The sequence below is a fragment of the Clarias gariepinus genome, chromosome 7 (assembly GCF_024256425.1).
Source record: "Clarias gariepinus isolate MV-2021 ecotype Netherlands chromosome 7, CGAR_prim_01v2, whole genome shotgun sequence".
In the NCBI taxonomy this organism is placed as follows: Eukaryota; Metazoa; Chordata; class Actinopteri; order Siluriformes; family Clariidae; genus Clarias; species Clarias gariepinus.
The window spans coordinates 31,722,383-31,748,651 of NC_071106.1; the positions used below are offsets into that span (position 1 = coordinate 31,722,383).

Here is a 26,269-nt window from a genome sequence, read left to right on the forward strand (position 1 = left end):
TTTATTTGTCTGACCCATGCTGGTTGTACAGACTCTGCTGGGGTGTAAGTGTGATGGTATGACCACGATTTCAAGAGATTTGATCCTGCTCTGTGGGAGGTGTATGTCCCGGGAGATGACAGGACGTTCCTCAGTGTGTGGCCTGACAAACGTGTAGTGTACAGCTAGACGGCTTAACTCACGCCAAATCTACAGACCACCGTGTGCGTGTGTGTGTGTGAGAAAGAGAGAGGAGGAAGCTCCATATGGACATAGATGGAGGAAGAAGAAATAGAAGAACAAGAGGAAAAAAAGATGCCAGGATGGATACAGCTGTTTCCAGGCTGACAGGTGTTCCTTTCCCGAAATGCTTGGCCTGTTGCCTGGGGCAACCTCTGCTTCTTCTTGCATAAATACAATTCTATTAATAGGAGTTCAGGAAAAAGGACAAGCATATATAAAAAGTGTGTGAGCGAGCATGTGTGCCTGTGTGTTTGTGAGAGAGAGAGAGAGAGAGAGCGAGAGAAGAACGGGAACAAGGGGAGGAGGCAGCAGACCGAGCCAGTTACTAGAGAGAGCTGGAAGGAGAGAGAGAGGGAGAACGTAGCGGAGGAGGGAGCGATGGCGTGATGACGTGGTGCATGGCGTCAGAACGACAAGAATAGAGGCGATGCGTGCAGCGCTGCTGAGACATCGCTTTTAATACCAGCAGTCACTCTCGCTCCCCTAGCTCTGTGTGTGTGTGTGTGTGTGTTTGTGTGTGGAGGTGTATGTATACGCATCCACTATGAAAAGAAAGAGCCGTGGTTATAATTGGATGCTCAGATTTATTTGGAAGATCGTTGATCCCCATGCCTACTGGAAGAAAGACTAAAAAGACAGGATGAGGAAATATAAATCCATCTTCACCCTCAGATCCTGTTAATGATTTCGGATATAGTAAGGATAAAAAAAAACTTTCGTTTACGTCACACTTGAGACCAAATTCCAAAAGAATAAATGTGCTTTCTAAATTCCTAGAATATCTGATGAACTCTCAGATTAAAATGTTTATAACTGTAGGGTCTTAGTTCAACACTGGGAATTTTGCTGAGCAACTGAAAAATGTAAAGAATTTGGCATAACTTATAACAAAGCTTATTTTTTTTATGTTTGTTTTAACACTGGAAAAATTCCGATCATTGTTCATCGTGTTTATATGAATAAATTCCACAAAGTTCTTTTCCGGGCAAGTCTATAACAGGATGTAATGAAATGCTGGTACTGGGATTAATTAATAACATCCTATCAGTTAATATAGTTTAAAAACAATCCAGGTGGATTCACAGCGTGTTTGTGAAATGACAATAGACTTCATGTAAAATTAGACAGGATACAATAAAAATACGATACAAATCATATCTATCAGATAAACCCAAGATACATGCTCGATAATATAAACAGGAATATAATAAAAAAGCAAGATTAATAAAAAATATAGTAATGCAGAAGCAATAGCTTATTATGATTATATTTGAAAACACAAAATTAAGCACAAAAGAATGTGTCTGGACCATAATCAGGAATGACCCATATGACCTGTGTGATGGAAGGATCAGTGGGTAGATGGGTGAAAAGAGAGAGCGATGAGAGAGAATCCAGAGCGATGTACGTAAATAAAAAGAAATATAGAGAATGAGAGAGAGGACGTAGGTCCAGGTGGATGACGTCTGCATAGTCCTGGCCGTCCAGGTCTGTCCTGCTGAGGTGTCACATCTGAGCGCGCTCACACAGCCAGCAGGCTGAGCAGCCACTGCAGAAAAGGCCAGAGACACGAGCTGTTACTCAGAGCACGACTATTAATAAACAGCGGCTTCAAAAATATCAGAGTTAATAAGAGAATCAGCTCTTGCATAAAACAAGGAGCGGTAAGATCTAAGTAAAAGCAACCGCATAGACTACTACACACACTACACAGGGATTTTGTTCCATAAGCATAATTTTGCCAAATGTGTATTTTACTTTTTTTATTTTATTGTCATTAAATTCAGCTAATAAGTGTAAAAATAGAAATCAGGTGCCGTGTGCCAGTCTTCCATAAACGTCTCATGCTACGCAATGTTTTGTAGTTACCACCAAAGCGTCCATCAATCCATGTGGGTCTGAATATGGATGAGACCCCTGGTCCTACCTTTGTAAAATCTTTTAATATCCCGGCTTCAGGAATAACTTATATTACACACTGCCTGTCCAAAAAGACGGTCACCAAGTTGTTGGCCTGGCTCAAGTGAAGAACAACTAAGATGATTTAAAATGACTACAACTGGGTTAGGAATGTGATGAGAACTCACAGGATTGGTGCCTAAATTAGCTAAAGTCATGTGGCCTGATGAACATGGAAAAAAGAATGTTCTAGAGTGATGGAGTATCAGGGTAAGAAGGGAAGCACACGAAGCGATTCACTCATCAATCTAAAGTACCCACAAGGCTCTGGAGGCAGTGCTATGATCTGGGGTTGCTTCACTTGGTCAGGTTTTTATCTAGTTTTTATCAAGATTTTTCCTTTCCTTATGGTACAGGGCATAATCCAGGATTTAAATTGGGATGAAGTGGTTCTGGGAGCATGCAGAATTATTTTCCTATTGAATTACATATCGTTATCAAAGCTACCGGCAGTGTAGGGAAACCTGAGCATGTGCAACTATGTGTAAGATATTTCTCCTATGCCTTCCTAGAAATCACACTGCTAATTTCGTATCTGAAAAAGTATGGTAAGGAAACTTTGCAAACATGAGTAAATTCTGTGAACTTATTTACATTTATTGCTAACGCCATGTTAGATTAGCATCAATTTTACTCACTCACTCATCTTCTATACCGTGTAATCCTGTATTCAGGGTCGCAGGAACCTGGAGCCGTTTTTTAGGTGATTTAGGGCACGAGGCAGGGTACACACACTCACACACTATGGGCAATTTGGGAACGCCAATTAGCCTAACCTGCATATCTTTGGATCTTGAGGAAACCGGAGTACTCGGAGGAAACCCACCAAGCATGGGGAGAACAGGCAAATACCATGCACACAGAGACGGGAATCGAGCCTGGCCGGGAATCGAACCCGGACCCTGGAGGTGCAAGGCGACAGTGCTAACCACTTCATCACCATGCCGCCTAGCATCAATTTCAGTAATTATATAAACTTGTTAGGCAGCAAGTCAAAGCTGTGGCAAATATTGCTTGTTGACATGATCTTTTATTTCAGAATAATTCATTAATAGATAGCATTAGTAATGAATATATCCAGCACACTTATATTATTACTTGAATTATGTTTTACAGGCAAAACCACATAGATGATTTAAAACAATATCTAACAGTTTAGAAAATGTAAACAAGTGTTATTTTTTTCTAAGACACATTCATTTCAGCAGTTTATATTTAATACTTGAGTACGTATTTTTTTTACTTGTCCCTTTTCTGGATATTCAGAGCGATTAACTAATCCTTACTCATTTTGCCAGATCAAGATTCTCACACATGATGTATAAAGCACACCTGTCACAAATTAAGCACAAATCTATCTAAGTTTTAAACCGGTTAATCCCAGTCCATACATTCTCTAGTCTGTTTATCCTGTGTGAAGTCACTTTGGGCATGGCCCGTCTATCATAGGGAAGACCAGGGATACCCTGGATGGGGTCTCAACCCAATGCAGGCCAGAAGTACACATAATCCGGGCAATTTGGAAACACCAATCAGCCCACACTGGAGAAAGATTCATTGAGAATATCATAACTAATAAATAAAATTTCCTGAATGCTTTGGTTGATAATATTTTATTAAAATGGATTAAATAAAATATGGAGGGTTTTAGACACTCTGTTTTGCATCGTACCTAAAACTCCTGTAAAACATACTTATGAATTATTTTAATATTATTTCACATGGGAGCCTTTTTGACCTGAAATGAACATAAGGGATAAAAAAAAATATATCAGCCGGGATTCACTCCTGAGTGAGAGCTGTTTGTGAAAAAAAAAAACCCTCATAAAATAAAATAATAAAAGAATAAAATTAAGCCTGAGCAAACAACAAAGAATTTGAGTTCAAAAGTCTAGCTATAATTTCTCAAAAGCATCGAAAAGAGAAGAAAGAGAACTGTCTCTGAGAGAACTCACTGTGTTTATGCCTCTGCTCTTCACCTCCTGGCTGGTTTCTGACTCAAACAGAGCTGTGGAGAAGTGTGTGACAGTCAAACTCCTCCAATTAACACTATGACACCTGTAGATCATCACTGGGCTAATGACGTAAAAGCTGCGCAATACCTTATCCTGTTACCATAATGCTTGACAGGTGTACTGACAACATTGCAATGATCCCAATCACCTGAATTCGTTAACACGACAGTGTAAAAATAGAACGGGTAAACAAATATTTTGATAACACTTGGTAACATGACAACTGTTGTTTCTCTTCCATTTTTGTTTGTTTTAATTTTAGAAAGAGAAAAGTAAGCCTTACATCATACAGCTTATGATGTAACTATAAACAGATGAAAAGTGTGATGCAATGGTAGCGCATCACACCATAAGTGATTATTTCGCTATAACAGATGAATGTGTCACATTTTATTCCTTACATATTGACAAAGGAAGCCTTTTAAGATTTTGCATAATTGTGTTTTGCTGAGGTTTTGAGAAAATACTCTTCGTTTGATAACGATTTACATACTGGCTTTATAACACTTTCATGTTGCATTAATCATTTATAACAATATAATTTGCCTTGTGGTAGCCTTATGTCATAAACAATCCAGGTGACATTACAGTTTTGGCTTCAACTGCTGTAATGTTAACATGCAGAATGAGTATAAAGTCCTTAATCTAAAGGGATTTTCAATCATTACACTGGCATGAAGCACTATTCCTCTACATTCAGGGGATATTCATATTGCATGTGTAATGAATAGACATGTCTAGAAATGAATAGAGACTTTAGTTTGTATCTGTTTTTGCATCTGCACTAGAGGTGGACAAAGAAAGAAAGAAAGAAAGAAAGAAAGAAAGAAAGAAAGAAAGAAAGAAGGAAGAGAGGGATGAAGAAAGGAAGGGAGGGATGAAGAATGGAATGAAAAAGATTAAATCAAAGAAGAAAAGACATCAAAGAAATAAAAAAGCAAGAAAGTGGGAGAATACAATGAAATAAAATAAAAGAAAAGAAAGAAAGAAAGAAAGAAAGAAAGAAAGAAAGAAAGAAAGAAAAATATAAAAGAAAGGAAATATCATAAACAGAAAGAAACAATTAAAAAAACAGAAAAAAAGAAATTGGGGAAAAAATAAGAAGAAAATACAAAAAAGAATAAAAGAATAAGAGAAAGAAAGAACGGAGGAAAAAAGGGACAGATCAATTAAAGAAAAACAAGAAAAACAAAAAGGAAACTGAGAAATGATCAATAAAAGAAAATAGAGCTTAAAAACAAAACAAACAAAGAAAAAATAAAAATAAAAATAATTTTAAAAAATAGAAAAAAAGAAGAAAGGAAAATGAAAAAAATTCATGAAAGAAAATAATGGACAGAAATAAGTAAATAATTATGTAATCAGTCAAAAAAGAAGAAACAAAAGGACAAAGGAAGAAATGTTGTCAGCTGAAGAGCATCGACATAAGCTTTTCATTAAGTCTCTAACACTCTTTTTATAAAAGCTAAATGTCATGCTTATGTGTGTGTTGGGAAGCCAGGATCCCAAGTTTCAGTGACTCTGACATCAATGTACTGTACTGTATAAACGTCTTGAGCCCCCTTCATGTCTTCATATTTTGCTTCCATCGAGCCAGACTTTCTTGTATTTTTAATGTAGTTTCGAGGAAAATGTCTCCAGTAGGACTCTAAGACTTTTTGCTTTGACTTTTTGCCAATGTTTTTGGCTCTTATTTTTAGTCGGGCCCCTGTGACATTTGTTCTCATTTTTTAAATTTAATCCAAATCAATTCAATTTATTTCTTATTAAGAGATGAGGGTGGCTCAAGGCTTTTCCACAGTACAGTACCGTCCTTCAATGTGACTTTATCACTTAATATAGATATACATAGATAATATTCAAATGTATTCACATTCTAATTTGAATAATAATAATAATAATAATAATAATAATAAAAAATTAGTAAGCCATTTACCAGCACTAGAGTGTGTTTTGGACAACATACCCTACGATTCCACTGCAATGTCCAGGATCGCTCCTTTTTTTCTTTCTTGACACTTAGTAGGTCTATAACTGAGGTTATAAATGTACAGTATGTACCTAATCTATCTGTGGAGCACTACAGTTAGACTGTATATATATATATATATATATATATATATATATATATATATATATATATGTGTGTGTGTGTGTGTGTGTGTGTGTTAGTGCGAGTGTGTTTAGATTGTGTAATGCATGTGGGATTGTGCTGTAATGGAGATGCTTACCAAAGAGGACTTGCAGTCTGGTAACACATGCCACAAAGATGTGGAAAGGCAGCTGCTGCTCTCCAGAGCCGAAGCGCTCCCAGAGCATGGTCAGTATGTTATTATCACACTGCACACCTTAGAGAGATAGAGAGAGAGTAAGAAGGAGGAATGTGGGAATTCATGTTATGTGAATCTGTGGTTTCCTCTTGGGGCCTGTACAGGTGTTTCTGTAAATTTCTCTCTCTGTCTCTGTGTGTGTGTGTGTGTGAGAACTCGTACCTGCTGCTTTTAGAGCTTGACTGAACTCAAAAGGGCTCATGTTTCCAGATGAATCCTCGTCATACTCGAGAAAGATCGACTTGAACACACACACAAAAGCAAAGTTTCAGAAATGGATATTTACTTCTCCAGTAAACAGCAGAGCCACAGGAATGGAATGTTAGTTGTTCACTACACGCTAACGCTGCTTTCCAGCTGTGCAGAACAGCAGGCTGGGAGAGTGGATTAACCAAACATACTTTATTAAGCCCGCAGTGATTCAGTTCAGAGAGAGGACAGGGAGACGGAAACATGAAAGCAGCTACCCCCCCCCCCCCCAACACCCCCGCCCCCCACCCAAAAAAAAAAATTAATTAAAAAAATGCTAGCGTCATCTTTAACTGTGGTATTCCTGCTATTTAAGATGTTTTTACGTTGCCATAGCAAATCAGTTCAGGAGAGGAGACACATGTACCTGCAGACTGCGCAGAGACGAGAGGAGATTCTCAGCCTGATCACGACTCAGCCTGCCTCTACCACCAGTCTGTACATATACACACAGTCAGGACAACAACCAGGAGGGGTGAAGAGAAAAGCACCACAAACACCAGACAGACAACAAGAAAAACTAACAAAAACAAACAAACAAAAAAACAACAAAAAAGGAGAAAAAAGTAAAAAAGGGGAAAAGAAAGCAAGAAAAAAGAAAACCAATTTGTTAGGACACAAAAATAGAGTATGAAAGAAAGATTGGGAAAGAAATATAAATTATATAAAAAAAAGCATTTCAGAAATAATTACAAAGAAAGAAAGAAAAAGAAAGAAAGAGATAAAGAGACAGAAAAGGAAAAGAGAAAAAAAAGGAAAGGAAAAGAAAGAAAGAAAGAAAGAAAGAGACACTGGGAAGCCCCCAATTACCTAAGATTTAATTAGAATCATAAAAAAAAAGAAATGAAAATAACAAACAAAAGAAATTTGAGATTAAATAAATCAAAGAAGAAAATAAAAAGAAAGAAAGAAAAAAATGGAGAAAGTCAAGAATAAAAGGAAAACGCAAAAACAAAGAATAAAGCAAAAGACAGAAGGAAGGAAGGAAGGGAAAAAGCAAAACTGTTTAAAAGGATAAATTGAAAAAATGGAAAGAAAGGCGGAAATACAGAAGGAAGAAAGAAAGAAATCATTTTTTTGCTTAAAAAAAAAACGTTTGCTTTTACAACACTCTGCACCTCATCATGCAGAAGAAGGGGAAAAACAGCAGGAAATTAGAGGGAAATATGAGCTGAAACGTGGTGGAATGGAAGAGAAGACGCTGCCAGATGGAAGGATACGTCTTGTGTGAAGATGAGCTGTCTGCAGGTCTCCAGAGGAACATGGTAGTTCTGCTCCAGCACTGCAGCACAGAGAGACAGCGTGTGAGGCCCAGCAGAGAGTAAACACACACAGCGCTGTGCTCACACCACAGCATGTGCTTCTGATCAAGGACAAGATCATACAGCCTTCCAGCACACGCCTGTCCAACTCCGCCACCTGCTGCCCATTACTGATACCACACTGCTGCTAGGGGGGTTAATCTACTGTAACTGGGAAATAAATGCTCCCTAACAATCCCAAAACTCCTGAATTCCTGATTTCTTCAAACCCTGAATTGGATATTTTTTTTTATACTAAGGATGAATAAAGGATTAAGTGTTTATAGAAATTTAAACTTTTCTGAGAAGTGAACTTAATGAAAAATATATACAGTTCAAAGGAAGCGAATCACAGATTTTGGCCAGTGATCTACAGTACATTTACAGAGGAAAGACAGAAAATCATATTTATATGTATATATTTTTTCCTTCCTAATAAACAACTTTGAGATAGATTAGAATTAGAGATAGAATTCTCAGACCTGTATTGACCAGCTTCATAAACTCCATTGCATCCAGTTTGTCATCCTGAGGAAAGGAAGTGACATTAGTTCCTGAAACTGCTTCCATATATTTATACATACATACATACACTACAGTAAAGTTAATTCATTAAGTTCTGCCTGCACCAATACTTACCGGTCCAGCTTCCACATTAAACCAATTCTGCATGGCTATCTGGTCATCAGTTGATGGAGGATTTGCCATGACAGTCTTCAGGACAAATATACACAGTGTACGTTTGTTAATGTGAGACTAGTCATACTGTCTAGCTGTGTTTATCATCATAAGCTCACACTCACCGTGGTAATAGCAATGGGACAGGTTATCTCACGAACCCTGAAACAAATAAAGAAGAAGTTCTGAGCTGCACATAAGCACTTCTAATCTGTCCTTGAATCATTTATACTTTATTCACTTACAGTAGGAACCTGATGCCCATGACTTGGCTATTTAACAAGTATATTGTTTATGAATTCGTTTTTTCTCCCATACTATTTTTTCCAAGTGCAAGCTCATCACAGGGCACAAACTACAACACTATTTAATAATAACATTTGCTATAGACTTTACACTTTATATATAAACTGTCTATAGACCACCTTATTTCCCTATTTCCACCTTAAAAGTGCAACAGAAAAGTGCTGGACCCATCAATAGCAGATCACAGGTTTGACTCCTGGTGATGCTATAATCATCCAATTGCTTGAAAAAAAGAAAAAAGGGAAATAAGAAAGAAAGACAGACAGACAGGCAGACAGACAGACAGACAGACAGACAGACAGACAGAAAAACACATTTCCTTTCAATGCATCAGCTTAAGACAGTTGTGACAATTCCTGAAGAAATAAAGAAAAAAGAGAGGAATATACAAAAAAAAAATAGAAAATGCATAAAGAAAAGAAAGAAAATTGGGAAAAATCAAAAGAGAAAGAAAAGCAAAGGAAAAAGGGGAAATATGTAAGAAGAATAAATATATAAAATAATATGAAAAAATGTTAAAGAATATGAAAGAAATAATATAAAGAAACAATGCAAAATAAAAAAATCCCTGTAAAAATTGGTTGCGTCACATATGTAAGATTTATAATAATAATAATAATAATAATAATAATAATAATATCAAACATAATTAAAATTCGTTCATTATTTCCTGGGAAACTAGAAGTAATTACCATTAAAACTTTTTTAAGGGATTTCATCGATTATTAAGCTTGTTCTAAAGCTTGTTTATAAAGGTTATAAACAGATGAAACATAAAATCCTCAATCCTTTTAATTCTTTGAATCATTACACTTTAAACTCTTCCTCCCTTGCAATGTAAAACACTCCAGCGTACCCCAGAGTGTTGCCCTTCTTGGCGTAGATGCGGAGGAAAAACTCCCCGGGCTGGTTGGGCCTCTGTGTGGATGCCACGATGACGTAGTGCCCTGGGTCCAAGTGCACCTTCCTCCACACAGCCCGCACATTACGATACGGTCCAGAGCGGCCCACCAGCGGGTTGGCAGAAAAAAAGCCCTGGCCGAAGGAACCTGTGGCGTCCTGCAGCTATTGGGATGAAGGTGAAGGATTAGATCTGGTTTCATGCTTATGCAGTTAAGAGAGATCAGTATATACAGTATGAAGTGTTACTCACCTGAGGAGGCACCTAAAGGACAAACAGGACGTTCACATGGAAAAAGAAAGAACATATGAAATGAGTTTCTTAGTTTTTCCAATCCACATTAGTCCACTACTATTAAGAAGTGGAAGTTTTGATATTATTGATTATTAAAAACTGACTGTTTTATATGAACCTAAACAATAACAAGTAAATTATGGCATGTGAAAAAAAAAAGTTTTATGTTCTTCAGAGGTTGTGTTTGCCCAACACTGAGACCCACCACGATCAGATCATGTTTATTATATTTTAACTACACTAAAATGTATTTAGTGTCGTTATTCTCACTTTGTAAATGTGGTAGCCGATATAAAGGAAGTTGACTTTGTCTTTCAGTCTGCGGTTTTTCTGCAGCAGCTCTATCAGGACTGTGCATTTCTTCATCTTCTCTTTATGCTTTCCTAGAATGCTTTTTGGCTGAGTTGCTGCATCATCATTATCAACATCATCATCATCCCCTACATCCAACTCATCCTCGTCGATCTCCACATCCTCAGCATCCTGCTGCGAGAGTATCAAGTGGAACTGAGGGTTCTTACAAAAAGTTCCTGTTGGGAAAAAAAAATCCAAATATTATTTTCAGTATGAAACCAAATAGAAGTGGAAAGGAAACAATTTTTCTTTCTACTGATAAAGTATCACGATATGACATGTATAACAAACATACTTGTGGTGTTGCAAATGTTCAGATTCCTGGTTAAATAAGCAGCCTTTTGTAATCTAGCTTATTACTGTATCTTGGCCGGTCAGAATCCGATTTGACATAATAAGAAAGATTCATTTTGACTGTATTATTTCCCTGCTACCCCTAAAAGTATGTTCTCCAGCAGATCGGTTTAATAGGGAATGTATGCATGTTTTTTTTTCATAACAACTGGAGCAACCAGCTTGGATAATGTTCATTTAAGAGCTTTTAAACATTATTTACATTAAAAAAATAATAAATTCTGTTGAGCGATCAGGAAGATAGTCAACCGATGTTTTAGCCAAAATTTTTAAATATTATACATTTCACCTAATGGACTCCATGGGCCATAGCGCAAAACTAACCTGTGTGACTTGATATCTAACTTGATATGATGGGTCACATATACTTAGTTTACAGTATGCACACACACACACACACACACACACACACACACACACACACACACACACACACACACACTTACGTGGGTTTTTTCGACTGCCTCCCGCAGAGCACATGGGCACCCAGGAACCCTTGTGGGAGGTCAAGGACCAGGAGGAGGTGCTGGCGTCGGTACCGTCTTCTCCAGTATCATAGTCAGGATCCACACTACACAACTCTACTGTGTCAAAGAGCTTGCAAAAGTCCTGCACTCCAATCCTATGCATTAACAATTACACACACGCGCGCACACACACACACACACACACACACACATATGAGTCTAGGGCTGACAGAAAGGAAAGAAGAAAGGAAGAAAATAATGAGCAAAGGGAGGAAGAAAGATAGATAAGGAGGAACGAAAGAAGGGAGATAGGAAGGAAAGAACAAAAGAAAAAGGAAAGACAGAGGAAATGAACAGTACATACTGAGTATTCAGAACATTCCTATTGTTATACTGTACAAAAACAATTAGCTTTAAAACTGCAATGAATAAACCATTTAAATTGCATTTAATACAAAACCCCCCAAAACCTACATCAAAGTTATGAAATAAAATCAAAGAATTTGATGAAGAACTATGTGTGGGGAAGAAAAATGTACTGTTCATGTTTATGTACCAGAATTCTCCATCTTCTTCAATGTTCAATTTGATTCTTGTCTTCTCAGCACTCTCTATACCATCCCAGTCTTTACACCTGTCCACGCACATACACACACACACTCAGCGGCAGTTAGAAGGAGACAATTTTAGCCACTAAAATGAGAACTGAGCCATGTCTCACTTGTCACTCCACGGTCCACAGAACTCCACAAATCCCCAGGGGTTTCTCAGTCTCACCAGTAACACTTCCTCATCTTTTCTGTGCACCTACACACATAAACACACACAGTACTGGCTGTAACTTCTCAACATTAAAAACTGTATGACATAAATATAGCATGTAGGTGGTGTACCGTATCTGTGGCGGTGATGGCATAGGCATGACCTTTGACCAGGCCGTCTTTTGTCACACTGCCGATCTCCTTCACACTTTTGGCCTGGGAAAAGAAAAAACAAACAAACAAGAACAGATGAGCAAACAATAAAAAAAAATGTATGATATAAATTTTAAGACATCATAGAAGCTCAAATTCCCAGAAAGAGGCTTGGCACAGCTGGTTATGATGGTGGTCCATCTATCCAATATCTGTACCACTCCTGTGTAGGGTCGTGGGAGCCCATAAGTTTCCTATACCAGGGGATGTGGGTGGTGGCTCAGGGTGTTAAGGCTCTGATTTACTAATCGGAAGGTCTGCGGTTTAAGCCCCAGTTTTGTTAGGTTGTTGCTGTTGGGCACTTTGAGCAAGGCCCTTAACCCTGTGGTTAAGGCATAGTTCCACTTAAAAACTATGTAGATGGCTTTGGACTGCAATTGATCCTAACACATTAGCATTGATGGTTTATGACTGTGAGTGCTGTGATTGTTTTAGGACAAATTTTACCAGATGCAATTTTGTACCCAAGCCTTTATCAGAGAACACTTGGTAACCTCAAAAGGTAGACTTTATGTTATGTTAACCAAATTGGGTTTACTGTATGTTGGACACTTAAGCACTTTTAAACCATATACTGTGGCACACAAAGGATTTATTCATGGCCATACTATCTAGTATCACCAAAATGATTATGGGTTTAATTTTTGTGTCTGGTTCCTTTTAAGGTTTTACCTCATACCCACTCACTTATCGTCTACACTTTATCCTGTATACAGGGTTGCAGAGGGCCTGGAGCTCACACCAGGAGGGGTACACTCTGGACATGGTGCCAATCCATCATAGAGTACACACATACTCACAAGCAACGGGCAATTTGGAAACGGCAATTAGCCTAATTAGGCTAATTAGACTGAACTGGAGCACCGGGAGGAAACCCATCAAGCACAGGGAGAACAGAAAACTCCATGCACTCGAGACGGGAATCGAACCCTGATCCTGATGGACAATGCTAACAACTAATCCACTGTGCCGCTTTCTATCTTGTGCTGTCTCTGGAATTTTTTTCTCTCCACCATTACCCATGACTTGGTCATTACGGACAAATTACATAATAAATACAGTATTGTGAAACAGTCTTAGGCATATTATGAATTTATTTAAGCCTTTTTTGCATTTTGTGACAATTTCCCCTTTAAATGTTTTACAAATACAATTGACCATGTAAGTGCAATGAGTGCAACCTATATTATAGGTCGATTATTTTACTAGTTCTTGACAAAGTTAACACAGGGATCAAAGGTTACCAAAAGTGTGTTAATGCCCTCTCATCCAAACACACCTACAGTATGTCAATGTGTATCTTCCTATATGAGGTCACAATAGGGGGAAATCTAGTTACCCAATAAAAAATGAAAAAAATTTCTCTCATATTTTTGTTTGTACAAACACACACACACACCCACACACACTGTAGACCAATCCGAACATCTAAAAACTACTACAAAGTGAATTTTGCATAATGGGTCCACTTTAAAGGGAAAATATATCTGAATTAATTTTTCTTTTAAGATAATTTTTCCCTATTGCTCATATTTGGCTAAATATGCTACCCAAATTAAATCAAGTGAATTCACCAGCTGTTTAAAACAAATACAACTGATTAGAGCAGATGGATGTAAGAAAATCTCTTTTCAACTCTGAAAGTCGAGCACACCAAGCATACAGTTCACAAGTACCGCACCTCTCTTTTGGGAAAAAAAAAAAGGATTAGGTCTATACTATACAACTTACACAAATTGGATGTGCTGTATATTACGCCAAACATCTGGCATGACTCAATGTAAAACTTTGAAAGAGACTTGTGTTTCAATATTTCTAATTTCTAATTCAATCATGATTAATTAGCAATCCATCTGTCATCCTCTAAGTAATAAAGCATGTAAGAAACGGACATCCTGTACATCTTGTACTGATCAACTACATGGAGAAAAATGGTGTATGTCTTGTTTATATGATACTGTATACCAATCTTGTTTGGTGTCTGTAATTTTCTTATTAGATTTTCTACTAAAGCTATAATCTAAAATGCTGCTGGAATGTACAGTAGGTACTGTAAATAGGAACACAACGTGTATGTAAAATGAACCGTCTCTCAACACTCACCTTAAAGACGTTAATTTGCTGAGTTTTTATGTTCTGATAAAAATCATCAGCTTTGATGGTTAAGATCCTGCTGTTCGCACCAGTGTGCCATACAGTTTTAGAAACTATATAAGTGAGTGTGTTTGTAGTGAGCTTCATAATAGACATAAGAGGAACAAAAATAATCAAAAAAGAAGTAATGGGAGAAGAAATGTTACATGGAAGAAAAAGGAATTTTATTGCTCCAATAGATTTTATTTCTTTGTAAACTAAATAGCGAAAATACTTAAAACAACAATTTTTTATTTTAGCAAGCCCCTGTGTGAGGTCATGAAATCCTGTTTTATGAATAACAGGTCGAATTTGGTCTCGTCTATGATTGGTTAGAAACCCTGAGCATAAAGACGGGGCTCAAATTGCTGTGGTTTTAGTTTGTTAACTATATTTGTTAACTATTAAATCTCAGTGTCAGCCTAAACCACTTTAACCATTTAAGTAATTAAGAATTTCAGAAATAATAATTTAATGATTGAAATAATAAAAAAGATTCCACCATCTGGTACACTGTTTCTTAAGGTTAAGCGATCCTGTCTCCTGTGTGTTGTTGACTTAAATCAGGTTTTCAAACATAGTATATGATCAATAAAATGACATAAAGATAATCCGTGTGAATGGGTTCCACTTGTTGCTTTTTAAACAAAATATAATTCTTTTGATACTGTAACGCTGCTGTGTGAAATTGGTTACTGTAATGTGCAATACAATATTATTTAATTAAAAAGCCAAGAAGATGCATGGAAAATGTCCAGAGGAACCAGACTCTTTGCTTAGGATGTGTGCGTGTGTGTGTGTGTGTGTACCTGTATGAAGCAGCTGAGTAGGCTGCCTCTGGACAAGGCTGCAGTAAGAGTCCTCCACAGGACCGGAGGAGTGCGGGAGGAAACAGGACGAGTGTAGGCAATCCCTCCTGTGAAGTCCTCCATCCCCTCCGAAATGTTACCTCCCTTTAGGCTGCTGTAGAAGCCGATCAACCTACACACCCACACACACACACACACACACACACACACACACACACATTTCTCTTACTATCCTTGAAAAGAATTACACTCTTATGCAAAAATTTTGGCACCCCTTGATAAATAACAGATGTTGGTGATTTTTCAACTGAAAACATGTCTCTCTTGAAAATGGAAAAAAATGCACAATGTTTTCAACAAAGATTGATGCATTGTGACATTTTATGCCATAAATTGAACAAAAATAAAAAATAAAAACATTATTGTGGCACTCTGCAAAAGTGTGGGCACCCTACATAATCAGTACTTAGTGACCTTCTCTGGCAGATATCACAGCAGGCAAACGCTTTTTATAGCCAGCTACAAGTCTTTCAATTTTTGTACTTGGGATACTTGGGAAGATAACAATTCTTCCTTGCGAAAGGCTTCTAGTTCTGTAATATTCTTTGCTTGTCTTGCATGCACAGCTCTCTTAAGATCTACCCCCAAATTTTTAATGATGTTTAAATCAGGGGCCTGTGATGGCCGTTCCAAAACCTTCAGCTTGCATCTCTTGAGGTCTTCCATAGTGGATTACAAGGTATGTTTAGGATCATTGTCCTGTTGTAGAAGCCATCTTTTTCAGCTTTTGTACAGATGGTGTGATGTTTGTTTTCAGAATTTGCTGGTATTTAGTGGAATCCATTCTTCCCTCTTCTCTTCTTCTCGTGCAATGTTTCCCGTGCCACTGGCTGCAACACAACCCCAAAGCATGATGGATCCACCCCCATGCTTAATAGTTGGCAAGGTGTTCTTTTCATGAAGTGCTGCTCCTTTTTTTCTCCAAACATGCCTTTGCTGATTGTGGCCAAAGAGTTATTTTAAACTTCATCAATCCACAGCACTTGTTTCCAAAACTCTGTAGATGTTTTGTTGCATTCTTCTGATATTGGATTTTATGATGGGGATGCAGGTAAGATTTTCTTCTGCTGACTCTTCCATGAAGGTCTTGTGGAACGGTGCACCACCACTCCTGAGTTTGCTAAATCTTCCTGCAGGTTTTTTTTCCAGTCAAATGGGGGTTTTGTCTTTCTGACCAGCATATAAGCAGTTCTCTCCTAGAGTTTTCTTGGTCTTCCAGACCTCATCTTGACCTTCGCATTTTCCCTGAACTGCCATCTCTTTATTACATTTTTTCACTGTGGAAACTACAACGCTTTGCTTTCTTCTTGTAGCCTTCACCTGCATTCTGGGCATTAATAACTTTCATTTTCAGAGTCTTACACAGCTGCTTAGAGGAACCCATGGTGTCAACAAGTGTGTGCACAAGGTTTGAAGAGTCAAAGTATTTGTAAAGCTTTCAAATTGGCAATTTACTAATGACAGCTGTTGCCATGCATCAGATCTAACGAGCTGATTAATGTCTGAACCCTTGTAGAACTCTTAGAGAACTTTTTCACAGTGCCATGATAATGTTTTTATTTTTTATTTATTTTTTGTTCAATTTATGGCATAAGGAGTCATATGCAAAATATTGTGCATTTTTTTCCATTTCCAAGAGAGACTGTGTTGACATATTTTCAATTAAAAAATCACCAAAATCTGTTATTTATCAAGGCGTGCCTAAACTTTTGCATAAGACTGTATCTAATTATTAATTTAGCTAAGTAATATTATGTTATGCATATATAATGTTATTCATATACATAAACCTGACAATTTAGCTTTTAAACAAAACCTGCAGTTTTAATCTATATTAAACAAGCACTTTTCTATGTCGTGACTCAAATGGTCCCACAAGGTCAGAACTGTCATTGTTCCCAGTAAGTTAAAACACTTTCACTGCAAAGTCCATACATAACCCATGTATTTAATCGGTTTTGGAGACTTTTTATTCCATCCGCTCTTAATCTGGACTCTACTGACGCATGGTTACGGAGTAGGATCTCAACAGTCATTTGTTTACACGCAATTAGATAGCAAAAGCGGCCTAAGAGCGACAGGAAGCTGTGTCACTGCTGCTTTTCTGTCCCACATGCTCTCACACAGTCATACACACATATGCTGCAACTGACTTGGCGTAAGCCTTCTCCACCAGGGCGCTCCAGAACTCGTTCTTAGTGCGCGAGTAGCTGAAGAGCAGACGGCCTCCTCGCACAGGCAACCTGTCATCCACCACCACCTCCACCCACTCACCATACTGCCAGAACTGAGAGAGAGAGAGAGAGAGAGAGAGAGAGTCACTTTAAAGGATTGGGTTAATAGCGAGACCAACTTTATTTCTAGTATGAGGCAATAATGTTAATGAAACCTGTGATGATACCCTGTTTTAAGCATTTGTGGTTAAGAAAGCAATAGACGCATACAATAGACGATAATACAGAATCGTTGTAGGTCTATTGCAAACTGGATGACTAATTGTAACAATTTGTGATATTGGTTACTCTAATTAGCCAGTTAAACTATATCATACTGCATTTATCTTACTTTTCCTATTAGCGCTGGATAAATCTTTTAAACACAGGCTTAACTGGTTTTCTTTCAAAGTTTCTTGAATCAGAATATTTGAAAAACACTGGATCTAGAGGCTATCCCGGGAACATGGGGTGCAAGGTGGAAATACAGCCTGGAGGAACTCCAATCCATTGCAGAACATCACACAAATACACACACAGGCATGTAAACTTACAGATGAGGGGAATTTGTCACTTCAATTACCTTGCATGTTTTTTTTTAAGATGGGAGACACCACAAGCAAATACAAATGCCCCTTATATGTAATTTAGTAATTTATATGTAATTTTTTTGTGACCTCGCGTCTTCAAGGTTGAGGGTTCGATTCCCACCTCGGGTCTGTTTGCGAGGAGCTTGCATGTTTTAACCCTGCTTGGTGAGAAAATACAAATTAGGCTAACTGGCATTATGTGTGTGAATGAATGTGTGAGTTTGTGTGTGCCCTGCAGTGGCTTGGCACAACATCCAGGGTGTAGCCCGTCTTGTGCCCGAAGTCTCCTGGGTTAGGCTCCAGGCTTAAGTACAGTACAAAAAAAATTAATAAATGAATAAATACATGAAATTATTTTGAAACTTCAGTGTAACTATTTAGGTACTTGTGGAATTTTGTTACAAAATTGTTTAAAATATTTTTCCTAATTTCTTACCATTCATACCACTCAATAGTTCTTAAAATAGCATGCCATGCCATATTTTATTCCCCTTTTAACATAAACCCTTAGCTTCAACCTTAGACTAACATACTGTAGCTCTTTTGTTCTCTTATTGTTACATTTTTTGTTGTGGAACATCAATGAAATAAGTTTCTTACAAAATCAATAGCATTTTATAACAGCTATAGCTCTTTTTTTATCATATAGGTAACATAAGAAAGAATGCAGTAGGTCATGTAAACGAGACTCACCTCTGATGTTTCTTAAGTGTTCACACTGAAGACTCTTTACAAAAATGTTCCTTTCATTAACAATTGTACACTAGTGATGGGTCGTTCATGAATGATTCACTTTTTGAATGAGGCCTTAACGTGACTCAGAAGAGTGATTCGTTAATTTTCAACTGGGCACGCATGTGCAAAGCATCGCAAAAACTCTGTAGGATATGTACAGGAAACAGAAAAGAGTAGTTACCTTTGAGTCTTTTTGGTCCGAATCATTCGTTCTTTTGTCACATGACTTCCATAGACGCGTTGCAGTGCATTAGATTCGAAAGAACGGACGATTCGGACCAGAAGATATGAGAGGTGATCTGCTCATTCATAATACAGTATTTTTAAAGAAACTAAAAGATTTGTTCATTTTGACATTGATATGTTTATACAGTCAAAGGGCTTTTTGAGGTACACTGTGCAAACTGCAATATGCTGCAAGACACTTTCTGTTTCAAAAGATCACAGTAAGCCTTACTACTAGAACAAACAAACCACAAGGACTAAGTTCTATAACAGTTTTTCATATCTTCTAATATTTGTATTTTGTTTAATTGCGGAAACAGCAAAATATCATATTTTTATGCCCCCTTTTTGTGTTTTGCTTGCATTACTGCACATTTAATGTGGTTTTATGTTATAGCTGTCAGCACCCTGTCCACCAGCTTCCTGAGCAGGTCAAAGGAAATCGTCACATAAACCTCGACAGAGCTCCTTAGCTTGTGCTGACCTGTTAGCAGGTATGAATGTGACTGGCTGTGCACAAGTGTGCATCTGTATCTGCGCATTCATTCCCTTGAGCAATGGCTACATGTCAGAACACTCAAGTCAATACCATAAACAACATTCTTGTACTTTCTTCTACCCTTCTTTTATCTCTTTCTCTCCTTCGCTTACACCAGAAAAGCACTTGAATAATAAAAGGCACCCACATCTCCCCTCACTGGACCTAATGACCCAGCATGAGCTCAACTATGCTTTGAAGTTTAACTGTTAGTTCCAAAGATGACCTGCAATTTACACAAGGTTACCTGTAAAATACATCTGTGACTGCCAAGGACGGTATAACACATTCGTGAAAATGCTGTTGAAGGGAAAATAATCGGTGATGTTGCTGTTGCTGCATTGATTATTTTCTTTGAAGAACATGTTTCAAACTGGTTGAATCAGCTATTGATTGAACTGTTTCTAAAAATACATATTGGAATGAGTGCATTAATAATGTATAATCCATAATAATGATTTGCCTTGTACTGATCACTATCATCAGAGCTGCTATTATAGAAAATGTATCAACACTTTCTGACTTTCCAGACTGTAGAATTTAAAAACACCATGGAAATAAGGGGTCAAAACTCTTGCACCCCTTATTTCTACATATTTTGATTACAAGAAACCAGTCTGTATTTTTTATGTAGTCTTGAGGAATACAGTTCTCCAGGCTTCCTAAAGGACTTCCGTATATAGGAATTATTCAAACATTAAAAAATCCAATGACCCAGTGTTTTCTTGTTGTATATGTTATGTTGAAAGAACTGTCAGAATTACATGTGAATTAAATGTAGTCGGAAAGTCACAACTAAACAGAAGGCATGTCTTGAAAAAGTTTAAAGTTTAGATGCAGTTATAAGTCAAAGATCACACATTATTATGGGATATTTGTATCCTATTCAAATTATAAGAGAATAACCTAACACTATTTTTATTAAAGCAATAAAATCATACAACTTCCATTCCAGAAATGTTGGGACAATATGGAAATTGGCAATAAAAACAAAAAGGAGTCATCTGTAAAGTCTCTTCACCTTGGCCTGTGTTGAAAATGCTACCAGAACTCAACAATTATTTGATGAGTTACCAAGTGAATTTAATTGTTTGTCACACTAATTTCGAATTACATCCTCCAAAAAAGTAACAGGGGCCAGTTTAATAGTAAGAGCAATGTGACATGGGAAAATTACAAAGCGGTAAAAAACATTGCTGTGTTTAAACAGGTGAACCAATTACGTTACAGTATAGAAGTAGTTTTAAAGAAAGGGCTCATTTTTCTAGAGCAAGGATGGGGCAAGGCTCACCGATTTGCCAAATATGCACCAGCAAATTATCCAAGACACAATAGCATTCTGCTCGGATTCTCTGTGTACTGGCCTGTCGGCCTCAACTGACAATGTGTGGTGCATTATGATGTGCAAAATATGCATTTTTTTTAACAATAGCAGATTAAAAATGAGCGCATATTTTCAACAAGCAATGAAATTCACATGGTCATCAAATGATGAGTTGTTGTAAAGTTTTCAATATTGTAGAAGTTGAAGAAGCTTTACTGGTGACTTGTTTTGTTTGTTTCATTGCCAATGTCCATACTGATCCAACTTTTGCAACTTAGGACAAAGTTATAACTTAATAACTTAGGACGAAATAAGTTTGCCTTAACGTCAAGTTTGCCACCACTGTTTGAAGCATGCATGTTTTTACTTAAAGAAAACAGATTTGTCTTCACATACTGTAGGTTTCTATTACTGAACTATATCCATGTCTAATTATAGGGTCTTGGGCTGGCATAAAATCTATACAAGCAATAAGAAATATAATTTTCTACAAAGTATCCATGGATCATGTAGATATATACCAGTTCAGATTTTTGCTGCTCTGCTAAAACATCAGATTATTTGGGAAATCTGTTTCTGCAGAAAAAAAGTGCAGAATGTACTTTTATGGTGTCAGGAGCCTGATGTCTCTGTTTCCCTCACCTTCCCCTAAAGCACTTGTCAAAAAAAAGAAACATGTTAAAAATTCTTAACCACCTGGATGGATTTATAAGCTTTGTGCCAAACACAGAGCTCCCAAACTGACAATTGTTCTTGAGTGAATAATGATAGCATGTGTGTGAGGTGGGGGGGGGGGGGGGGGGATCTGTGTCAGCATGAGATGATGGGGATGTTCAGGGGTGGGGGGCGCACATGGGAGTTGAACAATCCCCACAACGCCCCTGAGGAAAAAGGGCTTGATAATGCTTATTAGCACCCCTGTCTAAATCTGTCTCAGACACACATGAAAAATTAACCTCGATTCTGATTTCAGCTCATAAACCAAGTCCTTTGTGTAAATGCCTGACTTTTGACACCATCACAGTTTATGGTTCCATTCATTCGTTTTTTTTATCCATGCGTATTCATATGCTAATAAACTACGCCTTGTGAAATGAAGACTCGTCTCGTAACAGAATTTTCAGTCGCCTCTGGCGCTCATCTGTCTTACCCTGAAGCGGAAGATTCCAGCATAGGACGCATCTATGGTTTGTCCTGATGGAACCACTTTTTCGTACAAAGTAGGGTGCATGGTGAGACAGGAGAGAGCAGCGAGAAACCAGCAGTTGCCTGGAAAAAACATGCAAGGAGGTAAAAAAAACCACACACTGAAAAAAAAATTGACTGTCATGACAATGACAGCGCATAATAATATCGCTTCAAAACACTTATAATTATAAAATACGGATAACAGAGTTTCTCATGGGTGCACATTGGCACCAACCGAACCCCCCACAACACACAAGCAACACATTAACATTCCTGCGTAACAGTAAACAGCTGTTCATCTGCCTAGAAGGTTATGGAGATGGTCAACAATTTAACTGAACAATACCACACTTCCTCCAAATCCAGCAGCCAGTCCACCCCCCATATAGTATTTTCTTAATGACTATAGTCTCTCATATATAAGCAATGATGTGCCATATGGCGTCGGGAGGGTTTTAGAACTGTCTGGGCGTGACCTAACATCCTAATGAGCATTTATGATTGACATCGCATTGTCCAAGACTCTCAAGCAAAACTAAAGCATAATGACACCAGTCTACATGCATGAATCTACATAATTACACTACTATCACATACCTATCAGTGATTCTCTGTTACTATTATGAAAAGCTAGACTTGCATTTATACAGCTATTTAGTTTGAAGAAAAATAGACAAAATTCACACCAAATGGACACCAAATCTAGGTGATGTTTCAGCCTGTGGATATGCTGCGTGGAGGGAAATCCGCCCTAGCTTCTGGTTCTACTATGTTGGTTCTATCTAATACATAGAGACAAGCTTTATCTAGGTTCAAAAAGAGGAGTATTCAGGGGAAGTGTGTATTGATATTTACTCTTATTTTACCCCAGTAATCACAGACTTGCAGTATATTCCCTGGATTTAAGCATCCGAGTATAAGTGCTCTAGTCGTTCATGAGGTACAGAGAAACTGGCTAGTTGTTTGTTCTGTACCAGAACCAGTATTACTCACTGTACACTTTGTCCAACATCACCAACCTCGTCCTTATATCTCAGAGGAGGGTTACAAATATTCAGAAGAATTTCTTCAGTTTGCATGTTTACTAGCAATCAAAACCAGACTGCGTGAGCCAGTGGGGGATGAGTGAGTGCAAGAAAGAGAAAAGAGGGCAAGAAATAATTGTTAAATTTGAGGTGGGAGGAGGGAAGAGAGCATATGCATGCCAAGCCATCCATCCATCCCTCCCTGCCTCCCCTTCCTTTCTCGTTTTGATGTGAAGGCCCTGAGGCGGCTCTGTTTTACAGCTCTCAGCGGGGTGTCTTCAGAAGGAGCTGGAGACCAGGATAAGCCTCACAGCTAGAGGGGGAAAACGAGAACGGGATATTAAACATTATAACGGGGATCATTGGAGATGAGGGGAGAGAGAAATGGGAACGACAACGAGAGAAAAGGATGAGAGAAAATCTGCATGATAAGTGGAAGACTAGAGATGAGATTCTCGCCAGGGCAGATGTCTTTCTGATTGTGCTCATGCCCACTGGCCATTCTTCAGTGATCTTTCTCTTCGGAAGATGTGACCAAGTCTTATCCCATTAGACCAGGTTTCAAATCTCAAGAACTTGGGCAGTGACTCACCCAGCTGGCCCTGGCAGATATCAGTAGTGCTTGTGGTTCCTTCCACGAAGACAGCGTTGCTGTTGATTTCCTGAACACAATAAAAAAAGAAGCGCAACACAAAATTTGAATGCAATGATATTTATAAGAGGACTGCCTTTATTAGATATCTTTATACAACGGTTACTTCCCGACTGAGCGATCGGTTTGGATGAGAGTCATTCCACGGGTGGTGATGATAGACGGTATACCACCACTGGGACGTTTAACTATATGTACCACTCTGTGTACAGTATCACTCCGAGTATTACTGCATAGCCGGGTTGAAAAAGTGACATAAGTGGAAATATAAAGAGAAACCTACGAGATTCACAGGACTGTTCACCACCTCCATGGTTTATTCTCCTCACTCAGCACCCGTAAGAATAAAAAACTACCGTTAACTATCGGTCGCTAACTGTAAGTCGCCAGCTCTGCCATTCTGGTGGAGCAAAATAACTGGTTTAATAACAAAACCAATCATGATCTGATAATACATTGTGTATTATGGTTATGTGTTGTATAAAAGCAAGATCACACTCAAGGTCGTTCTGTACTCCTGGATATAATACAGCTGTGATGCCTTTTGCTCTCAGGCATCTGATTGCTTAAAAAAACTCAGATGTTGGGTGTGTACTGTTTGGCCAATTAGGGTTCACTATTTCACACTTCCCCACATGACACAGACTTCAGTCTGCTCGAGTTATATTGATGATTTTTATGGGTTGACTACTGCAGAGAACAGCATGGTGTAAGCTCAGCACAGAGACCAACTTAACTCCAGATGCAATGATTCAAAATGCCATTTAAATAATACATATAATAATCATCAGTTAATGTCCAGGTTCGAGTGGGGTGTTTGGGCCGAGAAATGACTAAACTGTTGTCCGGGGGGAAAAACTGTAACTTTAACGGGTCTCTGGTAGATTTTATATATAGAGAGATTATATATAATATTTAGAAAAGTACATGTAGTAGCTGATGATTATCCTTTATTTAACAAAAGAAGTTACAAAGCGGGATTATATCCACATGTCCAAGTTAAAGATTTACACATATTTAAGGGTCAAAACACAAAAACTAGTACCAACTTTTTCCCCCCAGACATTCTAGCTATAGCTGGACTGTTCTGATCTTAAATAATGGCACCAGCCCATTTACTCGACCACTACCAGTAAACCAGTCTGTCCTGTTCGAGCGACCATCCCATCCTTACTGGTTCTGTGGTCAACACCTGGGTGAGATTCCAGAAAACACACTACCAGATGCAGGAGTAACTGTAACAGTACCTAATATGGGATTTTTTTTTCCTTCTTTTTTTTTTCAGATTTTAGATTGTAAAAAGCAATGCATGGGTTATTATGTTATAACACGCATTATGTACAGATGGGTACCTTGGGTCTCAGCCACTTGATGGCCATTTTGGGGTCCGGGTCTGCCGGCATGCCGATGGAGTTCTGATCAGCATTAAAGCTCGGGTCCTCGAAGAGCTTGCCGGACTTGAGACACTCATCACGCAGAGACACGAAATCCTGGTTCTTAAACTTCACAGGGTTGGTGACGGACCCCGGATCGGCGGCGCTGTCGGACATGTCGCAGCACGAGCGCAAGCACGAGCGCAGCACGAGCTCAGGCGGCTGGGTGAGGATTTCCCAGTCAAGCTCGAAGTTTGGAGGAAAGTCTAAAGGGTGAAGTTTGGAGGAATTTAAAGTGTCCCACCCTGCCTCTGGTGTCCGCCCACAAAAAAAAAAAAAAAACTAGCGCGCAAAAAGTGCTCTAAAGCGCTGGGATGTACAGTGTCTGTGTTATCGCGAGGTTTATAGATTCTGTAGATGATTCATTATTGTCATTGTATTATAAAAGGGTACAACAAAATTAAGTGTTCCACCATATCTTGCATAAAAATAGAATAAAAAGGGAAAAGGATAAACATAAGTATAAAATAGTATGAATATCAACATCAGATATTCATAATTAGTTCATTAAGTTTTGGATTTCACAATATTGCACATGTGAACTGTGTGATTATACATATTAAATCTAACAATAAAAAACTGCAATTAAAATAAGACTGAGAGATTGTATTTAAGATTGAACATTCTTTTAAAAACAAACAACAACAAAAAACAGCTGTTTTGTATTATGTACAGTTTTTGCAGTTGGGGTAAATAAAAATGATGTAACGTAGTTGAGTCTGCGGAATGTGAGTTGTAGATGTGTGTGTGTGTGTGGGGGGGGTACAAATAGTTTCTAACATTCACTATCATTACTGTTTAGAAATAACACGGTATTACAGGGTTTAATTAATGAGATTAATTGAGGCAGAGATTAATATAGTTATTATAGAAATTAGAACACTTGTGTCTTTTTGCTTGCATTTTGGCAAAAAAAAAAAATAAAGAGAAGAAAAAACAC

General features: G+C 38.0%; 1 protein-coding gene across 1 annotated transcript; it reads right to left on the bottom strand.

The window, feature by feature from the left end:
* Positions 1-786: 786 nt before the first annotated feature.
* On the bottom strand, positions 787-25,553 carry capn12 (calpain 12). The gene is made up of 21 exons (XM_053501129.1): positions 25,249-25,553; positions 23,837-23,906; positions 22,182-22,300; positions 17,560-17,693; positions 15,347-15,518; positions 12,324-12,407; positions 12,152-12,237; positions 11,987-12,064; positions 11,410-11,585; positions 10,526-10,785; positions 10,214-10,225; positions 9,917-10,125; positions 8,880-8,916; positions 8,716-8,790; positions 8,559-8,604; positions 7,996-8,057; positions 7,143-7,211; positions 6,689-6,767; positions 6,428-6,544; positions 4,137-4,189; positions 787-1,771 (listed from the first exon to the last, which is right to left on the bottom strand). The coding sequence occupies exons 1-21, from the start codon at positions 25,444-25,446 to the stop codon at positions 1,745-1,747; spliced, it is 2,163 nt and encodes a 720-aa protein (XP_053357104.1). The 5' UTR covers positions 25,447-25,553; the 3' UTR covers positions 787-1,744.
* Positions 25,554-26,269: the final 716 nt, after the last annotated feature.

Bases quoted from the DNA above. Each gene is read 5' to 3' on its own strand.
- capn12 (XM_053501129.1), bottom strand. From the start codon at position 25,446: ATGTCCGACAGCGCCGCCGATCCGGGGTCCGTCACCAACCCTGTGAAG. The intron at 12,238-12,323 runs GTACACCACCTA...TTATGTGTGTAG, and splicing joins CCATCACCGCCACAGATACG to GTGCACAGAAAAGATGAGGA. The intron at 1,772-4,136 runs GTGAGTTCTCTC...CCTTTTCTGCAG, and splicing joins AGAGCAGAGGCATAAACACA to TGGCTGCTCAGCCTGCTGGC.